At 38.5% G+C, this 21,608-nt stretch overlaps 1 protein-coding gene across 1 annotated transcript in view; it reads right to left on the minus strand.

The window, feature by feature from the left end:
- The window catches only part of SUGCT (succinyl-CoA:glutarate-CoA transferase), a gene marked incomplete at its 5' end in the record, with an annotated part of 825,119 nt that overhangs the window by 118,596 nt on the left and 684,915 nt on the right, over positions 1-21,608 (minus strand). Inside the window, 1 exon segment of the mRNA XM_014585757.2 lies at positions 10,801-10,864. Coding sequence (XP_014441243.1) covers positions 10,801-10,864 — 64 coding nt within the window.

A 21,608-nucleotide genomic window follows, 5' to 3' on the forward strand; every position in this document is an offset into this window, starting at 1 on the left:
TAATAAATAAAATTCAATATTTGGCTCAATTATTCTTTTGACTTAACTTTAAGAGACAATAGTAAACAAGAAAAGGAAGACAGATTTCAGAGATGCTCAGGCCTGGTCCTGAATTACTATACTAACATTTGATTGGCCAAAATAGCAACATTCAGTAAGTCTCTACTTTTTTGACCCATAAAATGGGCATAATTTATGGCTTAGCAAATTGTCCTAGAGACGAAACAAATTGTGTAAAGTACTCACCTATATACCATATACAGAAAAGTACCTAACAAATGTCCAATTACACTTCCTCCTTTTAAATCTTAGCTCTCCACAGCAATGCGGTCATTACAATCAATTCACAAAATATGAAGCACAATGGATAGCGTTTTTCCTTTAAATTGAAAGAATGAAAAGATCCCATTAGAATAAAAAAAGCAAGGCACTAGATGATGGCGCCCGTTACTTATTATCACACACCAACGCGAAGGCCTGACGACAAGAAAGCAGATTCTCTCTTGGAGGCATCTATGGGGGAGCCTACTCTTCAAATCGACATTGGATAGAGCTTCTCCAGCTTTTTGTGGTGGCAACATCTTGGTGGTATTTTTATTTCACCACATGCTCTCTTCAAATTTTTCAAAAAATCTTGTATTAACTTTTGTTTCATTTTTAATTAAAATTATCTTTTTTGCTTAGTGGTTTGAAAAGCTTATAGCTTTCAAAATAGCTTTCGAATACCTCTATTTGGTATTTTCAAATACTAAGAGGATACACACTGTATCCTCATACTGAAAAACTACATTGTACCCCACAAATATGGATGATTATTATTTGCAATTAAAATCAAAATAAAAAATAACTGCAATCCTTTTAAATATAAAGATGATTTGCTCCATTAATATTTTCTCTGGCTAGTTCATTTTAACAGAAATATTTCTTGACATAAGGATTTCATCTATCAAGAAAACAATTTTGCGATGGAATTCAGCCCAATGGTCATCTCTTTAGGCATCAAGGAGTCCCTTCCTGGTAGTGCTGGGGGGAAAATACAGCAAAGGGGGCTAAAATGATCCTTTCTCCAACTATGAATGAATCCAGCAATGAAGCCCAGCAATTCACTCTGGGCTGAAGCCACTTAGAGGCAAAGATGATGTCACTTCTTGATCATTCAAGTTAAGACCATAACATGGAAGTTTAAAATGGAAAATAACTTTAAAATTTTTTTACATTTAATTATTACATGATATCTGATTTTTCTTCTGTAACATCTTACATGTTTTTTTTTTTCCTTTTTTTGGAGAGGTTTTTGCTATAGGGCGTGTGCGCTCGCCAGACAGACAGAGAGAGACAGAGAGATAGAAAGCGAGAAATCACCCACCGGGGGAATGGCCACCCCGCAATCCCTTCTCCTCCATTCTCCTCTCGGGATCTTGGGCACGTACGCACACGCGCCCAGTGTGAGTTTAAGCCACCAGGTCTAGGATGCGAACCACAGTCGACTACGTGGGAGTCCAGTGACATAGCCATTACACTAACTGCTGGTCCCAACATCTTACAGGTTTACTTACATGTGTTCAATTTAACTAACCTCCTAAAGATGTATTATAAAATTAGAACTTAAATCTGATCCAGAAAAAGACTTCTTTGGGTACCTCCATGAAAGCTGGCTGTAACTAATACAGCAGGGACACAAAAATTCATCCCAGAAAATTTCTTACTTATCTTCTGAGACAATAAGAAAATCACCTTACAGCTAGTTATCCTGGATTCAGAGCTCTAAAGTGATAGATTTTTATTTTTGTTTTTCTTTCTATATTTAGTTCCACACTCAATAATATGCTCAAATTATTTCAAACATATCCCTAACCTCAGGGATCATTCTGCATAGTGATACTTGAAAAACTATCAAAAGATGGTATAAATCCAATGAAATATTCACCTAGGAAAATACTTTAGCATACATATCACTTTATAGTAGTTAAAATTAACTCCTTATCCCAGAAATTCATTGATAATGTAGAGCTGACTTGCCACAAATCCCATGTCTAGTACACAGACTCACTTCTCAGGAAACCCATTAGGGTCTAGGTTGATGAGGACATGTGGCAGAGGAACAATAGAGTTCTTGGCCAATTTCCCAGTCCCAACTAGCAGGAACACAAATTCCCTGAGCATGAAAGCCCAGGTCTCATGAAATATTTCTTCCTCATGGCATGATAAGCATAGTTGATGGAGTTCCCTAAGTCATATCAGTGACAGTAACTTGGCTCTCATAACTTCTCTGGTGTCTAGTGGAAAGAAATCCCTGGGGATGCGATTCATGCCTCTCTGCTTCCTCCCAGTTCTCCCTGGAAGGAGAGTCACTGTGCTATTCATTTGTCACTGAATGGTAATAATGTCCACGATTCCATATCACTGCAATGGGACTTCCAGGGAAAGTTGCAGGCCCTCGGTGTCAAATCACCTGAGAATACTCTGATTGATTTCACTCTCAGTACCCTGCCATGGGTTAGAGGTTTAATAACATTAAAAATAATCGAAGACTTTGGGAAGTACCATGGCTAGTCTGTTTTAAAATTCACTTCCCTGCCAGCTTTCTCTCATTCTGTTGACAGACTGTAGAACCTTCCTTTCATCTCTTACCTCTTTCTACAGCTTAACCAGGTCCCTGAAGGAGTATGTTCTTTCTAGAAGATAGATTATGCACTACACACAACATGAAAACTTTACACACTTTTCCTGTTGTCATCTGAAAGGCCTTTCTACCTGGAAGAAATAACTTATCTCACTTTTCATTCTCACATTGGTCTCACTTAGAATTCCTTATGACCAACATATTTAAACTTTATGGAGAGATAGATATAAGCTGAAACTTTGGTTCCTCTTCATTTTTCTTTTTCCCCAGTGAGGTTTGTGACAGCTTTCCCCATTGCTGTTATCCATTATAGAAATTTAACTGCACTTCGAGAATACATGATTTCAGAAACATTATCTAATTTTCTATCTAAAGGGAAGAAAAAGCTAAAAGTAATGGGACATTGTAAGGGCTTGAGTAGCACCAGAGAGGGAAATTTGCAACCATGGAAAAAACCAGGTGATCACTCCATTGAACATATGTACTTTGAACTGACAATGACCTAAATAAGCAAATCTCATTTAGATAGCTTTCACCAGTAACCAGTTTGTTCATAAAATTAAAAAAAAATACATACTGCATAAATGTGTCCCTAATCATCTATTTATCTCTTTTTAATCTTGCCAGAACACATGCTCATTGGAGAGAGAGAGAGAGAGCGCGTGCCACCCATAAGGCATGATCACTTTGCCATCTCTTCTCCTCAATGTCTCCCTCTTTTCAGGATTTTGGGCATGCACATGTTACCCTCTGGTTTCTCAAACCATCAAGTCTGGGAGTTGTACTGAATAGCTGGCCCTGTGAGATCCAGCTGCCATAACCATCACACCATAGGCTGACCCCCTAACTGTCTTTTAAATTATATTTTATCTAGTAATTTTTTTACTTTAGTCATCATCCAGAAAACATTATTAAGTACTTATCTGGTATTGAGGGTACTGGTTAGACTTGAGATAAGAGCATGTTTGCCCTCCAGGAGCTCATGAATACATACTAGCTCAAACCAGAAAGGTTTGAGATCATTACTTAAATATAGAGAGAGAGAAAAAAATTCTTAGAGAACATTCAAAACTACAATATGTCAGCTAATCAAATAAAGAAGTACATTCAACATTTTAAAAATGCACCTTAAAATCCAAACATCAAATTCCACTAATTTGATTTAAGATACATTAATTCATAGTGATACATCCAACATCCACCAGCTAAAAAGTGCTTCAGTTTCCAAATATAAGTATTAAAATACTGTGGGGAAAACACTAAAGAAAAGTTTCATTTAGAGGAACTTAGAGCTACTTCTGAAAAACAAACAAACAAACAAACAAATAAAAAACACAGAACAGGGAACCAGCAGGCAAAAGTAATTCAGTTTAGAATCCTTTCACATGTGTAAGATGGCTTCTCCCTCATAGCACTGACACATTCTCCACTGAAAACCCTTCCCAGAAGTGCTGCTGGAATCAAATGACTGCAATGCACATTCACAGGGAAGCATCTAAAACCGGCTATGGTGAGAAACATTAGCGCTCACGTCAAACTCTATCTCAGTGATATTCTTTGAAGTTTGGAACTCAGCACCAAAGCAGCTTGGGCACCTCCACAGCATGAAAGGACAGCATGTTCTCCTCTTACTGAAAGGCCAATGGCCACAATATTACCAAGAAGATGCAAACGGTGAACAGCTCTGCGGGTACTGCACCCTCTGAAATGTGGTAACTTAGGCAAGATCTTTCCACAAAAGTCATAACTAAGGCAATGTTTAGACAGTGACCAATCTCTCATTGCAGACTTGTGGTATGAACTCTAGTGTGCCCTTTCAGTTCTGTAATTAACACGCAAAAGTTTACTGCTGTGCCATGGTCCAACCCCCTGGACTTGCTTTTAATGAAGGATTAGCTCTATTTTCTTATTCATCTGGCCCCTGGCTCCCTCTGCAGTGTCTTTGTCAGCCTGCTCCTCCCCCCTTCTCCATTTGAGCCCTTCCCAGCCCCTCCAGAAGGCTTTACTCACACTGTGCACACACCTATTTCCATTTCGCTTCTCCAGGAAACCCTTCTCGGCCTGCAGGTGAGGTGAAGCCTCCCTGATAAGAGTGTCCTGCCAAAGCCTCTAGCTCTCTGTAGAAACACCCATCGCACTTTTCTATATCTATTATTCCCACCTGCCATTCCTGGCAAACTGCAAGCTCCAAGAGGGATTGAGCCTATCCAGCTTTCTCACCAGAATTTACCAAGGGTATGGAACAGAGTGAGTTAGGTTAGTTAAGCTGTGGAGGGAGGGTATGTGCTTGCGGTTTTAGCACTCAACCAGGTTGTACTGGTTGGCTCTGAGTGAACTGTGCCTAGTGCAGCAACACCGCTATCCTTGAATCGATGGTGAGCTTAGACCAATAACTACTTCCCTGCTTGGGGACTCTTGAGAACACCAGACTAAGCCTGGCAAAGAGAGAAATGATACTAATCCTCGTTTATACTCCCATTAAATTTTCTTCATCTCTCTTCACCTTTAGCTGTGTAATAGGCTTTAAAGCTCAGATGGGAGAGTGTATTAATGAATAATATATGAAATAAAGAGCAAAAGTGTCAGCATAACTACATGTTTAGAGATAATTCATGAGCATTAACTAGTGTGCATGCTTTAATATGTCATCTATACACACAAAGGCAATTCCTTCTTAATTTTTTTATTACATATTGGAGGTGGTAGAAAATTATATGAAAAGGGATGATTCATAATAGATATAAATAATAAAGAAGTTAAATTATACTGTTTGCTATACTTTAATACTGGTAATAATTACAACTATTGAAACAATGTATTAAATGATTAAAATAATCATTTTCTTTACAAAGCCAAAAGGGATTTTAAAGAAGTAAATAATGTCCACACCAGGTTCAATGTACATAAACATTGGCTGACATTATCTTTAATGTCTTATCAATTAGCTCCCATACAGGAGCTCAATATGAAGGAATGATATGTGGATTTATATATCACTAAAGGAGGCACTATAAATATTCCCTAAAAATTACTGCTGTTCTCCAAGATTAAGTTTTTGGTTATGACTAAATAGAAAATGCTTCAAGCAAATGAGTGCAACATATAGAAAATATAGTACAAGTCATAAGATATCCATTAATGACAAAAAAATAATTTAGTAATGTTAAAAGAAGTTTTGGTGGAGCTGGCAGGTAGCATGGTGATTAAGGGCGATAGACTCCCACATGGCCAACCATGGTTCAAGTCCTAGACCTGGTGGCTTGCTTTCTCACTTTCTCTCTTTCTCTCTTTCTCTGTCCCTTTCTGGTCAAACTATAATAAATAAATAAATTAATTAATTAATTAATTAAATAAAATAATTCTTTTTCTTTTTAAAGGAGTTTTTGGGATCAGCAGATGGTATAATGGTTATGTTGCTGGACTCACACGTAGTAGACTGCGGTCCAAGTCCTAGATCCGGTGACTTAAAACTCATGCCAGGCACATATGTGCACATGCCCATGATCCCAAGAGAAGAATGAAGGAGAAGGGAATGTGGTATAGCCATCCCACCTGGGTAGTTATTCTCTCTGTCTCTCTCTGCCTCTCCAGAAAGCTCATGCACCCTATAGCAAAAATCTTGCTTTATAAAACAAAAGAATTTTCAGACCAGCTTATAGGTGGATCCCACATGGCAACTATATAGTTCAAGTCCAGGACCAATGGTTTGGAAAATCATGTTGGTCATCTTCATGCCCCAAATCCCAAGGATAGAGTGAAGTGGGGGAGAGAAGATTGTGGTGACTATGCTCCTTGTAGGGAATGTTTTCTCTTTCCTCGCTCTCCCTGTCTTTCTCCAGCAAGTGCACACACCCTCTGACAAATTAAATTTATATAATAAAGAGGGACTTTTACTGTAAAGGTGAAGACACAGATATATATGTGTAATTCTTTAGAACTACATTTAGTATCTTCAAAATGTGTCTTTACCAGATAACCAAAACCAATATAGCATAGAGTCCCCTTTAAATCTATCCCCATTTCCTGTTTGGCAGACATGCCTTACTGAGCCATTGTGGGAGAACCTAAATTATATCTACAGCATTTATAAGGTCTCTACTGGGGACATTCCTCACAAAGAAATGCAGAACTAGCACAGGTAAATAAAATAAATAAAAGATGTAATCCACAGAGGACTTTTAAATTTAATTACTGATAAATTTCCTTTAATTCAATATCTCCTGTCCTATCTAAATGGCCTCTTATTGGGATACACTGAGTTAGAAAGTACAATATCATCTTCCTATCTGGCATCTCTAAGCAGAATTGTCATATACCTTTCATGAGAAATCCAGATGTGCTTCCATCAGGAGACACTCAGATTCTAATTTTAAAAATAACCTAGACAATCCATTTCACCTTACATCTGAGAATTCTCATATTGGTAATTCTATGGAAAGAATATAAGGTAAGTCAATAAACTAACCATAACAAAAGGATGTCTGACTCCTATGGAAAGCAGAGAAACAGAAAACAGAATTTTCCAAAGAGGAGAAAAAATAACGATTGTTGGAGATCTGAGAATTTTATTGTGGTAAATAGAATTTGAAGCCTCAATAATCTACTCTTCCTGATGCCCATACCCTTTACCATGTAACTTTGAAGTTTTTCTTAAAAAGAGTTTATGTATTTGCCCACCCTGTTGATTGAAAACAGGCTTTGACCAATGGAATGTAGCCAGAAGTGTTTGCTAATTCTATACCAACATCTTAAATTGTATTGAGGTTACTGTGTGCCCACCTGCTCTTTAGCCACTGCCATGAGAAGAGCAGGAAATAATACATGAAGCAGCCCTGAGTCCCACCTACAAAGAGGAGTCGAGCCCAGCCAGACCTAAAACTGGAAGCAAATATAGCCGGCAGAGGCCAACCCATCCGGGTCATCGCCCAACAGACTCACTTTTGTAGAATTTAAAAAACGCTTATTTTGAATGCCACTGAGACTTTGTGGTTAATTGTTACACAGCATATTGTGACAATAGCTACCTGATACATTTATAAATTAAAGTGAGCAAAAAGATTATTCTTCCTTTCTAGGAATCTGAAAAAAAAAAAAAATCTCTTCCTGAACTGGTTTTTCATTCACTCATCATGTAAGTCAGTGAATCCACACCTAATCAGTTGAGAGAATGCTGCATCCAGTGAGTTTATTCTAGGTTGGCCACTGACTGACTTTCTTTCCACACTGTCACACTAACAATTATATTGACTTTCACATGCTTACCCCTTCCTCTGATGTGCTGGGAATACCAATAACGTATGACCTCATCTGTAAACTTATGGAATAAAGTTAATCACTGGGTTTTGGTTTTTGTTTTTGATTTCACCATAGGGCAGGTATGCTTGCTGGAGAGAGAGAGAGAAATCACTCCCCAGGGGGTAGAACATGCCACAATTCTCTTCCATTCTCCTCTCAGGATTCTAGGCATGCATGCACACATGCCTGACATGATTTTTAAGCTGCTGGGTCCAGAACTCAAACTTGGGTGGCCAAGTGGAAATCCAAACCTCTTGACTACAATGCCACTTGCTGCCCCCAAACCACTAGTTCTTGAAGGGTCCTTTAGGTCCCATAGTTCCAAGGAGAAATTTTTGGACAACTGTAGCATGGTTAGGGGCAGAGATAGAAAGCTAAAGAGTTAGAGTGCTAACTTATCAATCAGCAAAACTGCTTTGATCTGCTTAGATATTGGGATTTGATTTGGAAAATCAATTCAACTGTTCAAAACTGAAAACCAGGCCCAGCCTCTATGGCAAAGTCTGTAACATACCAGGTTTCAGAGCTGGAAGCCATATGCTGAGAACAATTTGAGTCCATGGCCTGGTAGGCATGAAACCACACTGGACATTGTGTGTGCATGCTCAGGATCCTGGCAGGCTGGAAGACCAGGAGGAGGGTCTGCAGCAATGACCGACACCTCCTGTGCACCTGTTCCTCTCTCATACTCTCTCTTGCTCTCTGTCTCATGTGTATGCCTGTGCTCTATCATGAATGGAAAAAAATTAAAAATCACTGGAAAAAATGTGTTTCAAACGTTTCTCAGACTGGATGCACTACGATCACATTTCTTGTGGGACCACCCTCTCTCTCTCTCTTGATTTCCATAACCCTAATTTAAGACACCATCTCCTAAAATTTCTAAGTTAACTCCCTGCTTTAAGTTACAAATTGTGTCATTTTATTCCTCTGCTTAATATTATAGTAAACCCAACTTTAGATGGGTCCAAGGCTATCTTCTCAGTCTCACTGTTTGCTCTATCTCCCCACCTTTCATATAGGCTTATAATACATTCCACTCTTTTACAAATTAGCATACACAATGTTCCCCATTCTCGAATGCACTTTCCCCTCTTTATTAAGTGCCAACTTTCTTTTACCCTTCAATCCTAGCTTATATCAGCTTCTCAGGGTGGCTCTGTCTGATCACTTAAACAGGAGGCCCCACCTGTCCATCATTCTTCATGACAGGGTGCTCTTTGTTCTTTCCTTTCTTTGTACTTATGATGTACAGTAATATAAACATTTATTGATTGTTTATCTGACTTTCTATTACCTATAAACTCCATGTGGTCAGGGGTCAAATTGTGTGATTTATTTTATATTCCCAGGGCCCAAATCAGTGCAGGGCACATAGTATTTGCTCAATAATATTCATGAATAAATGACTAATGATAAATTTAGCAATCTTCTTTTTTTTTTTCTCTTTTTTTTTTTTTTGAGAGGTTTTTGCTATAGGGTGCGTGGGCTCGCCAGATAGACAGAGACAGAGAGACAGAAAGCGAGAAATCACTCCCCAGGGGGGTGGTCACGCCGCAATCCCTTCTCCTCCATTCTCCTCTTGGGATCTTGGGCACGCACGCACACAGGCCCGGCGTGAGTTTAAGCCACCAGGTCCGGAACTCAAACCGCCGTCGACTACGTGGGAATCCAGCGACATAGCCATTACGCTAACTGCTGGTCCCAGCAATCTTCTTTTTTAATTTAATTTATTGTTTTTAGATTTTTTTTCATAGAGAGTATACACTTGCCAGAGAGAGACAGAGAAAGGGAAAATGAGAAATTGTCTTCCCCAAGAGGTATGGCCACCCAGCAATCCTTTTTCCTTCAATCTCCTCTCGGGATTTTTAGCACACACGTACAGGAGTGTAATTTTCAAGCTGCAAGGTCCAGGACTCGAACCATAGTAACAATGAGGGAGTTCAGCACCTTGACCCCCATGCCACCTGCTGTCCATGATCAATCTTCTTAGCTTTTACTGACTTTTTTTCCAATACCTTTCTATACTATATAGCTTTTCTCTATCATGTGTGATTTCAGTCTCTGATAGGCTTACACTTGTTTTCCTAACTTTCTCAATGCATGCAGAATGTTCCTTTAACCCCTATACATCAGAATTTTCCCTTTCAATTTGCTTCATTCATCACTCTTGTATTTTTGCATCCCAGTGTTCATAAGCTGGTCTATTGTAGATTATTATCATGCTCGCCCAATGCTGAGAATTAGAGTTAAAATTAAATTAACAATAGCAGTAATAATGAGATCAGATACCTGTAGAAGTAAATATTCTGGGGCCATCCCCCCATAGCCTAGCAGGTAAGGGAGCTAGGTCCCACACAGCCAACTGTTGTTCAAACCCCAGCCCTGGTGACTTGAAAGACATGTCAAGCGTATGCATGTGCTTGCTGAACAGGTTTAGCTTCTTGACCTGCAAACCAGGATCCATGCCCTAAACCACAGCTCTAGCCTGAGCCTTCAGGGACACTACTTGTATCTTGCCTGGCGTCTTTCTCATTCCCACGTGAACCATACTGTATTTCTTAATATTTTCCACATCTATCATAAGCTATCTGTTGATAAGTACATAATGGACTTTTGTGAAAACATGATTATACAAAATGGAATTATAAAATATGAGCATTTTTTGTCACTGAGGACATTCCGTACAGCTAGGACAACATTTCATAGCTTCAGTCCACTTTCTTGTGAGTATGGTCCTAGGGCTCCCCATTTACCCAAGGTTATAATACCCAAGGTTGGATAGTGCCTGGCAGAACATTGGGAGGATCTTAAACTACCCATTGTGGACAGCATATGAGACAGTCAATGAAGATTTTAAGGTAAAAAATATTTTTTCAAACCTGGAACTGATATCTTCCCCACAGTCGGATGCTTCATCTCCATAATGAGATCATTGTGTAATACCTTAAAATGTAAAAGCAGAAAGAAAAATAAGATACAAACCTTCAATCTCAAGATATAGTGACAGTCACTTACTCAGTCAATACTGAAGAAAAACTCTGTAAAACAGAGGGGCATTTAAAATTCTCATTTGAAAGTAAATATCTAAGATAAAAAATAATGTTTCAAGTTACAATACACCAAATAAAGTAAAAAAAAAAAAAAAACTAGAAGACTCAAGGATTAAAAAGCTGTATTTCTATGAAATCTTCCTACTTTAAAAAATGTTATTTGTGGGATGAGAGGGTGGTGTAATTGTTATGTTGCTGGACTCCCACATAGTTGACCACAGTTCGAGTCTCAGACTTGGCGACTTAAAACTCATGTCAGGTGCATGTGCCCAGCTCCCAAGAGGAGAATGGAAGGGAAGGAATTGTAGCATGGGCATCCCCCCCGGGGGGTGGTGATTTCTCAGTTTTTGTCTCTCTGTCTCTCTGGCAAGTGCACATATCCTAGGGCAAAAATCTCTCTTTAAAAATTTTCATTTGCTTCTAAACATAGCAATGAAATGTTTTTTTCTTATATGTATGCTCTTCTAGTATTTTTTTTCCTTTTGAGATATTTTTGCCCTACCACATGTGCATTTGCCAGAGAGTCAGAGAGAGACAGAAAGTGAGAAATCACCACTCAGGGGAGATGTGCGTGCTACACTCCTTTTTCCTCCATTCTCCTATCAGGATCTTGGGACGTTCACACACACACCAAGCATAAATTCCAAGCCACAGGGTCGAGGAGTCACACCACAGTCAGCCATATAGGAGTCCAACAAGTTAACCACTATGCCACCTGCTGGCCCTACTCTTCTAGAATTTAAGCTCTGCCTCTTCCTGCATTACCTCACGATAGGATGTAGTCAAGGTCAACTGCAAAAGGGCAGAATGGGAAGCCCTGGACCTACAGGAAAGGAGTTCACTGGATGGTACAGGGTGCTTCTGGAACCTATTCAGTGGAGGGTATGAGGACTCAGTCCACGTTAAAGAGTGACTGAGAGTATCCAGTGGCTTCTGGAGGGGGGCTCCTGTGACAGCAAGTGAGCAGAGCCAGCTACAAGGAACCCAGAAAAGGCAGGTCAGAGGCCTGAGCAGGAAGTCTGAAACCAGGAATGTTATCAATAGTAGTAAGATCTAAATCCTAAGACCATTTCAGAACTAGGCCTCCGCTGTTTTGGATGGTGAAACAACAGAAAAAGAGCAAGAGAGACCTTCCCAGAGGACGGATTAGGTTCTCATGTGGAAGAACCAAGAAACCTCCAGGGCTGGAAGTCACATGGAAGCCTGGGGGGGTTCAGTTCACACGATGACCTGTGTATGCCAGGCCAGCACGTGCTGGTGATCCCGACTGGCCAAGAAAGACTGGGGACAGGAGGTCACAGCATGAGACCCTCTTGACGGTGCCTGCCTTTCTCTCTCATGCACTTTCTCAAGTATAAATAAATAAACTTTTAAAAAAAAGAATATAAAATAGACTTGTTTGAGTGGTAAACCTGACTAACTATTAGTACAGAGACATTCTACCTGTGCCTGACTAGAGAAATGTGACCTGATACTCAAGCACTTGTGTACTGAAACAGAGCTACTTAAATTTCTGGAAAATGGAGGCTAAAATGTTCCCCAGGAGGTGGACAGGAAGAAAGAATTTGTCAGAGATCAACTGCCCTTCAATTATAGGTAGAGGATGAGTTAAGTGCATGGAACCAGATTCTGGACATAAAAGTTCAATTACTGCCAGATAAATAATCTGTGATACACAACCAAAATTCTCCACGTTTCTTTGTTTTTGTTTTTTAACACACTGGGGGCTACTGTCTTAAAGAACAGAACATCTGTGACCTGATCCTCAGTAAGATATTGAGGGGGCTTCATAAATTTTGTGGGAATAATGGCATTAAATTATGTTTACTTTTGTTGCAAAAAAGTTTAAATCCATCTGTAGCTTTCCATAATACACACTTTTCCTGAACTTTTTGAAGTCTCCTTGTATATGAGCAACTTCCACCTAAACTGTGTTTGACCTACTCTACGTACTGCACTGTGAGCCTTTCTCCTCCTCTCCTGAACATACATCTAAAGGATGGAAGTATTTCAGTAGGACAGCAAACTTACAGACCACAATTTCATGCCAAGGTTCCACAGAGCGGTGGTTGTAATGGTTCTACAGCATGGTGCGTTTCAAGCAAAAGCAAAATTTGAATACCCATATTCTTACCATAACCTAATCACAGAGCAAAAGAGCATGGAATAAAGAAACTAATAAAAATGTTTTCTCACTTTGAAAACTCAGGGAAAGTGCTCAAATTCTTTGGGTTTGATTCATTTCTAGTGATTTTTGGAGGGGTCACATTATGGAACAAAAGCATCAATAAGACCATTTTACATGTGTTTTTTTTTTTTAAGTCTAGAACTACAATTCTGCTACAGCTACATTTTCTGGTTTACACTGTCTTTCTTTAGGAATGGTAACTACTTTTTGGGCAATGCTGTTTAAATAATTATGTCAACCTCCCTCACCAAGAGTGATGCCACACCATACGGAGATCCTTTCTAGAGTATGCCTTGCCTCTCTTTTGGGATCACCAGGTTGGTACCTATGAGCTGGCCAGAAAAACAATTCTTGCCAGTGTTAGAACTGTGCTATAATTTAATTCTGGTGTGGCTCGTTCTCAGCACCCACCCAGCACAGCTTCCTCCTGTGTGGAGGTGGGGGCTAAATGCCAACGGGAGGTGCTAAATCTCAGTTCTGCTGAGGACAGGAACAAAAATACTGAGCTAAATTTCACTTGAAACAATTATCTGCACACTGAATCATTCTTCTCTTCTCGTATCTCTGTTGCCCTCCTGACTACCTCTTTGTAATAACACTGCAGTGCTACTCACAAAAGACAAAAGTGAGTGTTCTTAGCTAAATATAACTTAACAGATAGTGTTGAAATTAATTAACGCTGAATTTTAATCGCATAGCAAACGTTAAGTGTCAAACGTGAAAGGGTTGTTGGTAAAGGTCAAGGGACATATGTCAAAGTGTTTGTCATGAGAGTAGCTTAAGAAATGTCGTTCCTTCACCCCTACCCCAATTGCTGTCTATATAGGATATTTCCAATATAAAACTTTAAACGTATCAGTTCTTTTGCATTAAAAAACTGCTCAGTTTTAAGCAAAAAATACCGATTTTTTTTCTTGCATTTAGCAAAAGAAGTCGACTTCAGTTTTTCATTTGCTGTGACATATGTGCAATTAGGAGGCAGCTGGACTGGTCAGAGCCCCATCTTCAGACAGAGCCGACTTGCTTCCCTGTTCAGCTGCTGCTCGCCTCTTTATATAAAGTCTGGAATTGATAAGATTCTGTAGGGGTGCTTCAGGAATCAGATTGGATTATTTCAGAGAACAATCAGCCCTGCAATATGCAGCCTGGAAACCCTTCCTAATGACTCAGAATCTTGGAAAACTCTCCAGCCTTGTTTTTTTTTTCTTTTTTCTTTTTTTTTTTTTGGAAGGGGGCAAGGGGAGTTGGTAGGAATCCTGCTTTGCTTGGTGACATAGTCCAAGTCCTCAAAACCCAGGAAGGGTTCTGATTTCTAGTATAAAACCTCTCTGCTTCATTTTCGATGTATTATCTCATTCAAATTTCATCAGAAATGGAAGGACTACCACTCACTACCACTTGTACATTTATGTGGAAATGGGTAACCATAAGAAGTGTCACTTTTTCCTCTCTTGCCTAGGATCTATACCTCAATTTCTATCACTAGAAATTAAATTTTACGTGTTTCATTTTCTGACTAACAATGGCCCAGGGACCTGATCTTCAGGGATCTTCACTGAAAGGTTCCCTTCAGGAGAATTTCATGCCTTAAACCTCAGACTGACCTTTTAGGAAATACTTTGCATATTGGGTAATTTTGAAATAACCTTCCCTAGAAATCTGTAGTGACTTCTATTTGGCAATGTCTTTGGATTTTATTATCTTCTCCTTCTTTTTACTTATTTTATCTTTTATTATTTTATGGTTTAGTAGCACTTCTAAATTTCATTTCTTCTCTTTGAAATTTCAAAACTGATTCTTGACAAGAATAGAATTGTAGACAGTGCAGCAACCTCTTTAGCAAAGTATCAGGCCTATTTAAAATAAGGTCTTTCTTTTTTCCTCAAGAGTTTTACAGATTGACAGCCTAATGAGTGTCAAATGGTAATGTATTAATGGTGGTGGGGAAGAGCAAAATGTATACCTTAAAGTGATGTGGAAAATTAAAGTTTAAGTGAAAGTAGAGAAGTCTTTTCATAAAGTCCTATGGCAGGAATGGCAGGAATAACAGTCTACAATATAGCACTGGCAAGACAAAGTTCAAAAGATAAAAACTGATGCCCTCTATACGGAGTGGAAAGCTTTACAGAAAACAAGAGGCTGGGGGTAAGAGTAGGAGTAGCAAGGTATATTCACATCAGAGAAGATTGAGAGAGTGCCAGTATTAAATGACAGATGCACATGGTATGTGTAAAGACGAGATTGTCTTTACATATATCATAATCAAGGTAATACCATCAGTGGCATCAGCAGTGATGCACAAAAGACTTATCACATGGTGATGATAGGACATAATAAATGACCTGTTCATTCAATTCGACAAACACATAGAGCAGCGATGTGCTAGGGACAACGAAGAGGTTTGCAGTAAAAAGATGAATGAACTTGCATTTAAAAATGCCTATTATTAGAAAAGAGAGTAGGGAATAAGAGACCTGAGCCAATTTTTATAACACGGTTTAAACTCCATGTGAAAGAACAATCCCCAATGAGGAGCAAGTAAAAAGTAACTCGATGTTGGAAAGAAGTTAAAAGACCTAGGTCAAGGAGGTCAGTGCGACCACAGAACGAAGGTGTTATGGAAATTAAATGTAGTAACAATAATGGTTAGAATAAAGCAGTTATTATTCAACAAAACTCCTCAGGGCTAGGCATTGTGTTAGGAGCTATAGGATTATTTCATTTAATCTTTGCATTATTCAGACTGTGTAGGAATTACTATCACTTTCATTTCTGCTGAGAGAAGCCTAAAGAGGCTAGGTGCTTGGCCAAGAATTCACAGTTCACAGGTAACTGACCTTGGATTATTATTTAGGTGTGTCTAGCTCACAGTGCTTAGCCAGATGCCTGGGAGCTGAAGACCACCAAAGGAAAAATGGACTAGCATAATTTGTTTTATCATTAAAGTAACTAGCTGATGTGGTCAATTCTGTAAAACAAATTAGTTAATTTAGTGGGGAAAGAAAATCAGCCAAACAGATTGCTTGGCACCATGCACCCAATTAGTTAAAAACTGAGCAGCTCTCTTGTAGTTAGCCAAGGATGTTCTGGCAGTACAGACATGAAGGCTGTGAGGGGAGGAAGGGTTTAAGCCCAGACGAGCTCAGGTTTTGAAGGGGACAGACCCAGTGGGCAATCATGAACCAGGCTCGGAATCTTCATCCAGAAGAAGGGAACCATCATCTCTTTCAAAGGAGCTTGTGAGCATTAAGTGAGATGATGAGTGTAAAGCGCTAGGCATGGCCCTGGTGCCCAGTACCCTCAGAAGAAATGGCAACTGTTTCCACTGATATCAATAGATAACAGGTTCAAATTCTGGTTCCACCAAGTACCAGTTATGTGGCTCTGGGACACAGTCATCCATGCAACAAACATATATTAAATGTATTAACAGGAACAATTGATCATTAGTAATAGTAGGTACATTCATATTAATGTGCCAGACATTGTTAAGTGCTAAGGAAAAACTGGGTCACAGAACAAGTAATACCCTTGCCCTCAAGAAGCAGATAGTATGGGAGACTTTCTAATTAAATTGTACCTACTGGTTTGCTATTGTTACATAACTGTATCTGTTTTGTCCTCTGCTATATATTATCAGTGTCATGAACATTATCTGTCATCTTCTGGTTGATGCTCAACGAATATTATTGAAATTTTTAAAATTAAATTAACTGAGAAAGTACCAGGTGGCTCCTTTTGGTTCCATTATCTTATAGGGGTGAGAGGAGGAGCGTGCTCTTTGAGTTTTGTTGTTGTTGTTTTAAGTTTTTGCCATAGAGTACATGAACTTGTCAGAGAGAAACGGAGAGAGGGAAAGTGAGAAATCACTCCCCCAGAGGGGATAGCTACACCACAATCCCTTCTCCTCCTAGGATTTTGGGCATGCATACACATACACATATGCCCCAAGTGAATTTCAAGCTGCCAGGTGCAGGATTTGAACCATGATCACCCTTAACCACCATGCCAATGCTCGTGGTTTTAAGCTTTTAGTAAATCCTTAGAATTATCTTCACACAAGACTATTTTACTGGATTCCCAAATATATTCATGTTTAGGAACTTAATTATCAAGTTCTAGTGTCACCTTGAAATTCCCTCAGTTTCCTAAAGCACCTTCCAGCTGATCTGGTATCTGCCACAGATACTGCACACATCTGAAATATTCTAGAGACCATGCTGAGAAACTATGTAAGGACCATGACCATTACCAGTAAAGAAGGCCAGAAAGGGGCACCTGTGACTTCAGCAGAAACAATGGGCATCTACATATATATATATATATATGTAAAGGAAATCTCCTAATTGAAGGATAAAAACACAGTACCTTCTTCATTAGAAAAACTCAGAAAACCATTTCAAAAACATGCAATAATATCTTACAAAGCAAAAAATGGAGTAATCTCATTTATTGTGATGTCCATTTATGCATTTAATCTTTCAGTACAATAAAAAAACAACCTTAGAATAACATTTGAAAAGTTATATAGTATAATTGAAGGCAAAACACAATTAATACATTAAAAAGTTATTTCAACTGTTTCTGAAAACTGTGCCCACGAAAAGTGCAAAAATAATACAATTTCACTTTAAAAATGTAACACTGTTGGTGGGAACATATATTAATACAACCTCTATGGAAAACAATATGGAAGGTTTTCAAAAACCTAAAAATTGAACTACCATATGGCCCAGTAATCCCCTTCCATGGTATTTTCCCAAAGGATAGGAAAACACTCAGTTGGAAAGACACTTGCACTTCCTTGGTTATTGCAGTATTCAGAATTGCTAAAATAATGGAATCAACCTAAGTTTCCAAAAACTGATGAATGGATCGAAAAACTATGGAACATATATGCTACAAAATAATACTCATCTATAAGAAACAATGAGACCCTATCATTTGATTCAAAGTGGATAAATATGGAAAACTTAATGTTGATCAAAGTAAGTCAGATTTTGGGACCAGCAGTTAGCGTAATGGCTATGTCGCTGGACTACCACGTAGTCGACCGCGGTTCGAGTCCCGGACCCGGTGGCTTAAACTCACGCCGGGCGCGTGTGCGTACGTGCCCAAGATCCCGAGAGGAGAATGGAGGAGAAGGGATTTCGGCGTGGCCATCCCCCCTGGGGGGTGATTTCCTGCTTTCTATCTCTCTGTCTCTCTCTGTCTGTCTGGCGAGCGCACGCGCCCTATAGGAAAAACCTCTCCAAAAAAAAAAAAGTAAGTCAGATTTTGAAAGACACACACTGTATATCTCTATTCTGTGTGTACCAAATGCACTCAGTGATAGAAATGGAAAGATCTGAACATATGATAGTAGAGAGGATAAGTGTAGATACCAGAAAATGTAAGGGAAGAGAGTGAATGGGAAAGGGTGGCTGGAAGGGGCAAATGAGAAAAACATGTAATAGGCAAAAGAATGTAAAAATTCTTTGTTGAAAAAAACATTCTGTAATTTTTGCTTCATAAAAATTAAAATTAAATTTAAAAAATTGATAAATTCCTAACATTATTAGATAATGGAGATTAAACTTAAAAGCTGCTATTTTTTGTTTTCTTGCTTATTTAAAACAATTAGTGCAACTGAACTTCATTCTGGAGCTAATGTACATGACAGAGTTTTTCCACTCTTTAATTTTTTTAAATATAAATATTAGTCATAAAAAGAGATTATTATAACATGTAAGTAGAGTTTAATCAGTATTAATAAAATGAAAACCCATTACTCTCAACTCTGAGATTAAGAAATTTAACTACCAATATATTTAAAGTAATGCCTTAATCCCTCTTCCTCTGCTCCCAAAATAATCCAAATTTTGTTGAATTATAATACTCCAAACTCATCCAAATTTTGTTAATCATTTCCTTACACGTTTTTCATACTTGTACCATATATGCATATGTCTCCAACAATTTATAGTGCTTTATTTCATTATAACAATTATTAGACTGTCAGGAAATTCGTGATGTATTTTCCTATCTTTCTATGCAAAAATGCACCATGACTTTTGCAACCACCCAGTAATTCAAGGAAATCATGAAATCTTACTTTTTCTCTTCATAATATTTCTGAGATTCATCTACTTTAATGTACATGGCCAATGGTCAATTGTGGTCATTAATGTAAAGTATACCATTGTATAAATGTACCATAATGTGGAGTCAGCAGACAGCTTAGTGGTTACATTGCTGGACTCCCACATGACCACCCAGAGTCCAAGTATCAGACACAGTGGTTTGAAAATCGCTCCTGGTGCATGTGCATTAATGCCCAAGATCCCAGGAAGAGAATGAAGGAGAAGGGATTGCAGCATGACCATCCCCCCAGGAGGTGATTTCTCACTTTCCCTCTCACTGTCTCTCTGTAGCAAAAACTTCTAAAAAAAAAAAATTTAAAAACATCATAATTTATTAACCTACTCTGCTCTTATATTGTTTCCAGATATTTCACTAAGACAAAAAATACCACTCTTAATCCATCTCTTAATGCAATGATTTCTATGCCTAACTCTAATATTAATTAATCTATAGTGTATATATTTATCTTCATCTTGTTACATAATGATGGTTTTTCCAAATGGTTTAACCTACTATTTCTACCAGTAGTGAATATTATTTTTACTTGCCTTCCAACCTCAGCAAAATGTAATATTATCAGTGATTTTAGGTTTTACCAAGATCTGAAGTCCCTGTGAAATTGTATCTTTTTAACGCTTTCACTTGCATTTCCATAATTTCCAATGAGATTGAGTACATTTTCCCTGCTTAATAAATAATTTTATTTCCTCTTCAATGAAATGCTTATTCAATAAATTATTGGAATGTCTTTCTATTGCCTTAATTACAGTTATTTTTATTGATTCTTAAAAGTTCTTACATATTCTGAATATCAATCCTTCTTTGGCACATGAAAATATTGCAACTGAAAACATGATGGCTGAATTTCTTAGTCACTTTGTAGTATGTTTTGATAAACAAAAGTTCTTCATTTCAGTAGTCTCAAACTTGTTGAATTTTTACTTTTTATGACATACTTTTTTCTTGAGAGGTTTTTGCTATAGGGCATGTGCGCTTGCCAGAAAGAGAGACAGAAAGTGAGAAATCACCCCCTAGGGAGGATGGTCACGCTGCAATCCCTTCTCCATTCTTCTCTCAGTATCTTGGGCACACACGCATATGTGCCCAGCATGAGTTTAAGCCACTGAGTCCAGGACTCGAACCATGGTCAACTACATGGGAGTCCAACAACATAGCCGTTATGCCATTGGCTGGTCCCAATGACATACTTTTTATCCAAAATTTTCTATAAAATATTTAAGCATTTACTCATACACAATGAAAGATCACAAAGTTAGGGACTGAAGGGAATAACTTCAACTTCAAAAAGAACATCTACAAAACACTTAAAACTAACATCATACCTAATGATTAAAGACTAAATGCTTTTGCTCTAAGATAAAGAACAAGATAAGCTGTCAGGCACATGTATGCCTGCCCAGGGTCCTGACAGTATGGAAAATTTCAGGAAAAAAGAACTGTATCATGACCATACCCCATTCAAAAGTGCTTTCTCCCTCTATTTTTATTTATCTCTTTTACTTTCTCCCTCATGCAAACACGCATGCCTCTTGGGGAAAAAAAAAAAGAAAAAAAAAAAACTTAAGGAAAGAAGAAAAAGGCAAGGATACCTGTTCTCATACAGTCTGATTAAATATATTACTATAAGTTCTGGACACTGCAATAAATCATGGGGGGAACATTAAAAGCACACAGGTTTGAAAGAAAGAAATAAAAATCAATAAATAAAGTCGAAGAAAAAAGAAACACAAAAAAGGAAAAACATTAAAAAGCAGAAATGAGGGACCACCAGTTAGCCTAATGGCTATGTTGCTGGACTCCCATATAGTTGACCGCAGTTTGAGTCCCAGACCCAGCGGCTTAAATTCACACCAGGCGTGTGTGTGTGCCCAAGATCCTGAGAGGAGAATGGAGGAGAAGAGATTGTGGCATGGCTATTCCCCTGGGGTGAGGTGAGGGGGTGATTTCTCGTTTTCTGTCTCTCTGTCTCTCTCTGTCTTTCTGGTGAGCACACGCACTCTATAGCAAAAACCTTTCCAAAAAATAAAAAAGAATTATTTCTTAACTTTTATGTATTCATTCATTTAATTTGACCAGAGAGAGATACACAGAGAGAGAGAGATACACAGAGAGAGAGAGAGAAAGTGAGAAAGAAGCCACCAGTTCTGGGACTTGAACCATGATCAGCCATATGGGCATGTCCAGCACCTTAACCACCATGCCACCCCCTGGTGCCTCAGGGTATGCTTGCTCTCTCTCTCTCTCTCTCTCTCTCTCTCTCTCTCCCTCTCACTCTCTCTCTACAGTGCGCACACGCAATTTTTAG

This window comes from Tupaia chinensis, unplaced genomic scaffold (genome assembly GCF_000334495.1).
Source record: "Tupaia chinensis unplaced genomic scaffold, TupChi_1.0 Scaffold000088_1, whole genome shotgun sequence".
In the NCBI taxonomy this organism is placed as follows: Eukaryota; Metazoa; Chordata; class Mammalia; order Scandentia; family Tupaiidae; genus Tupaia; species Tupaia belangeri.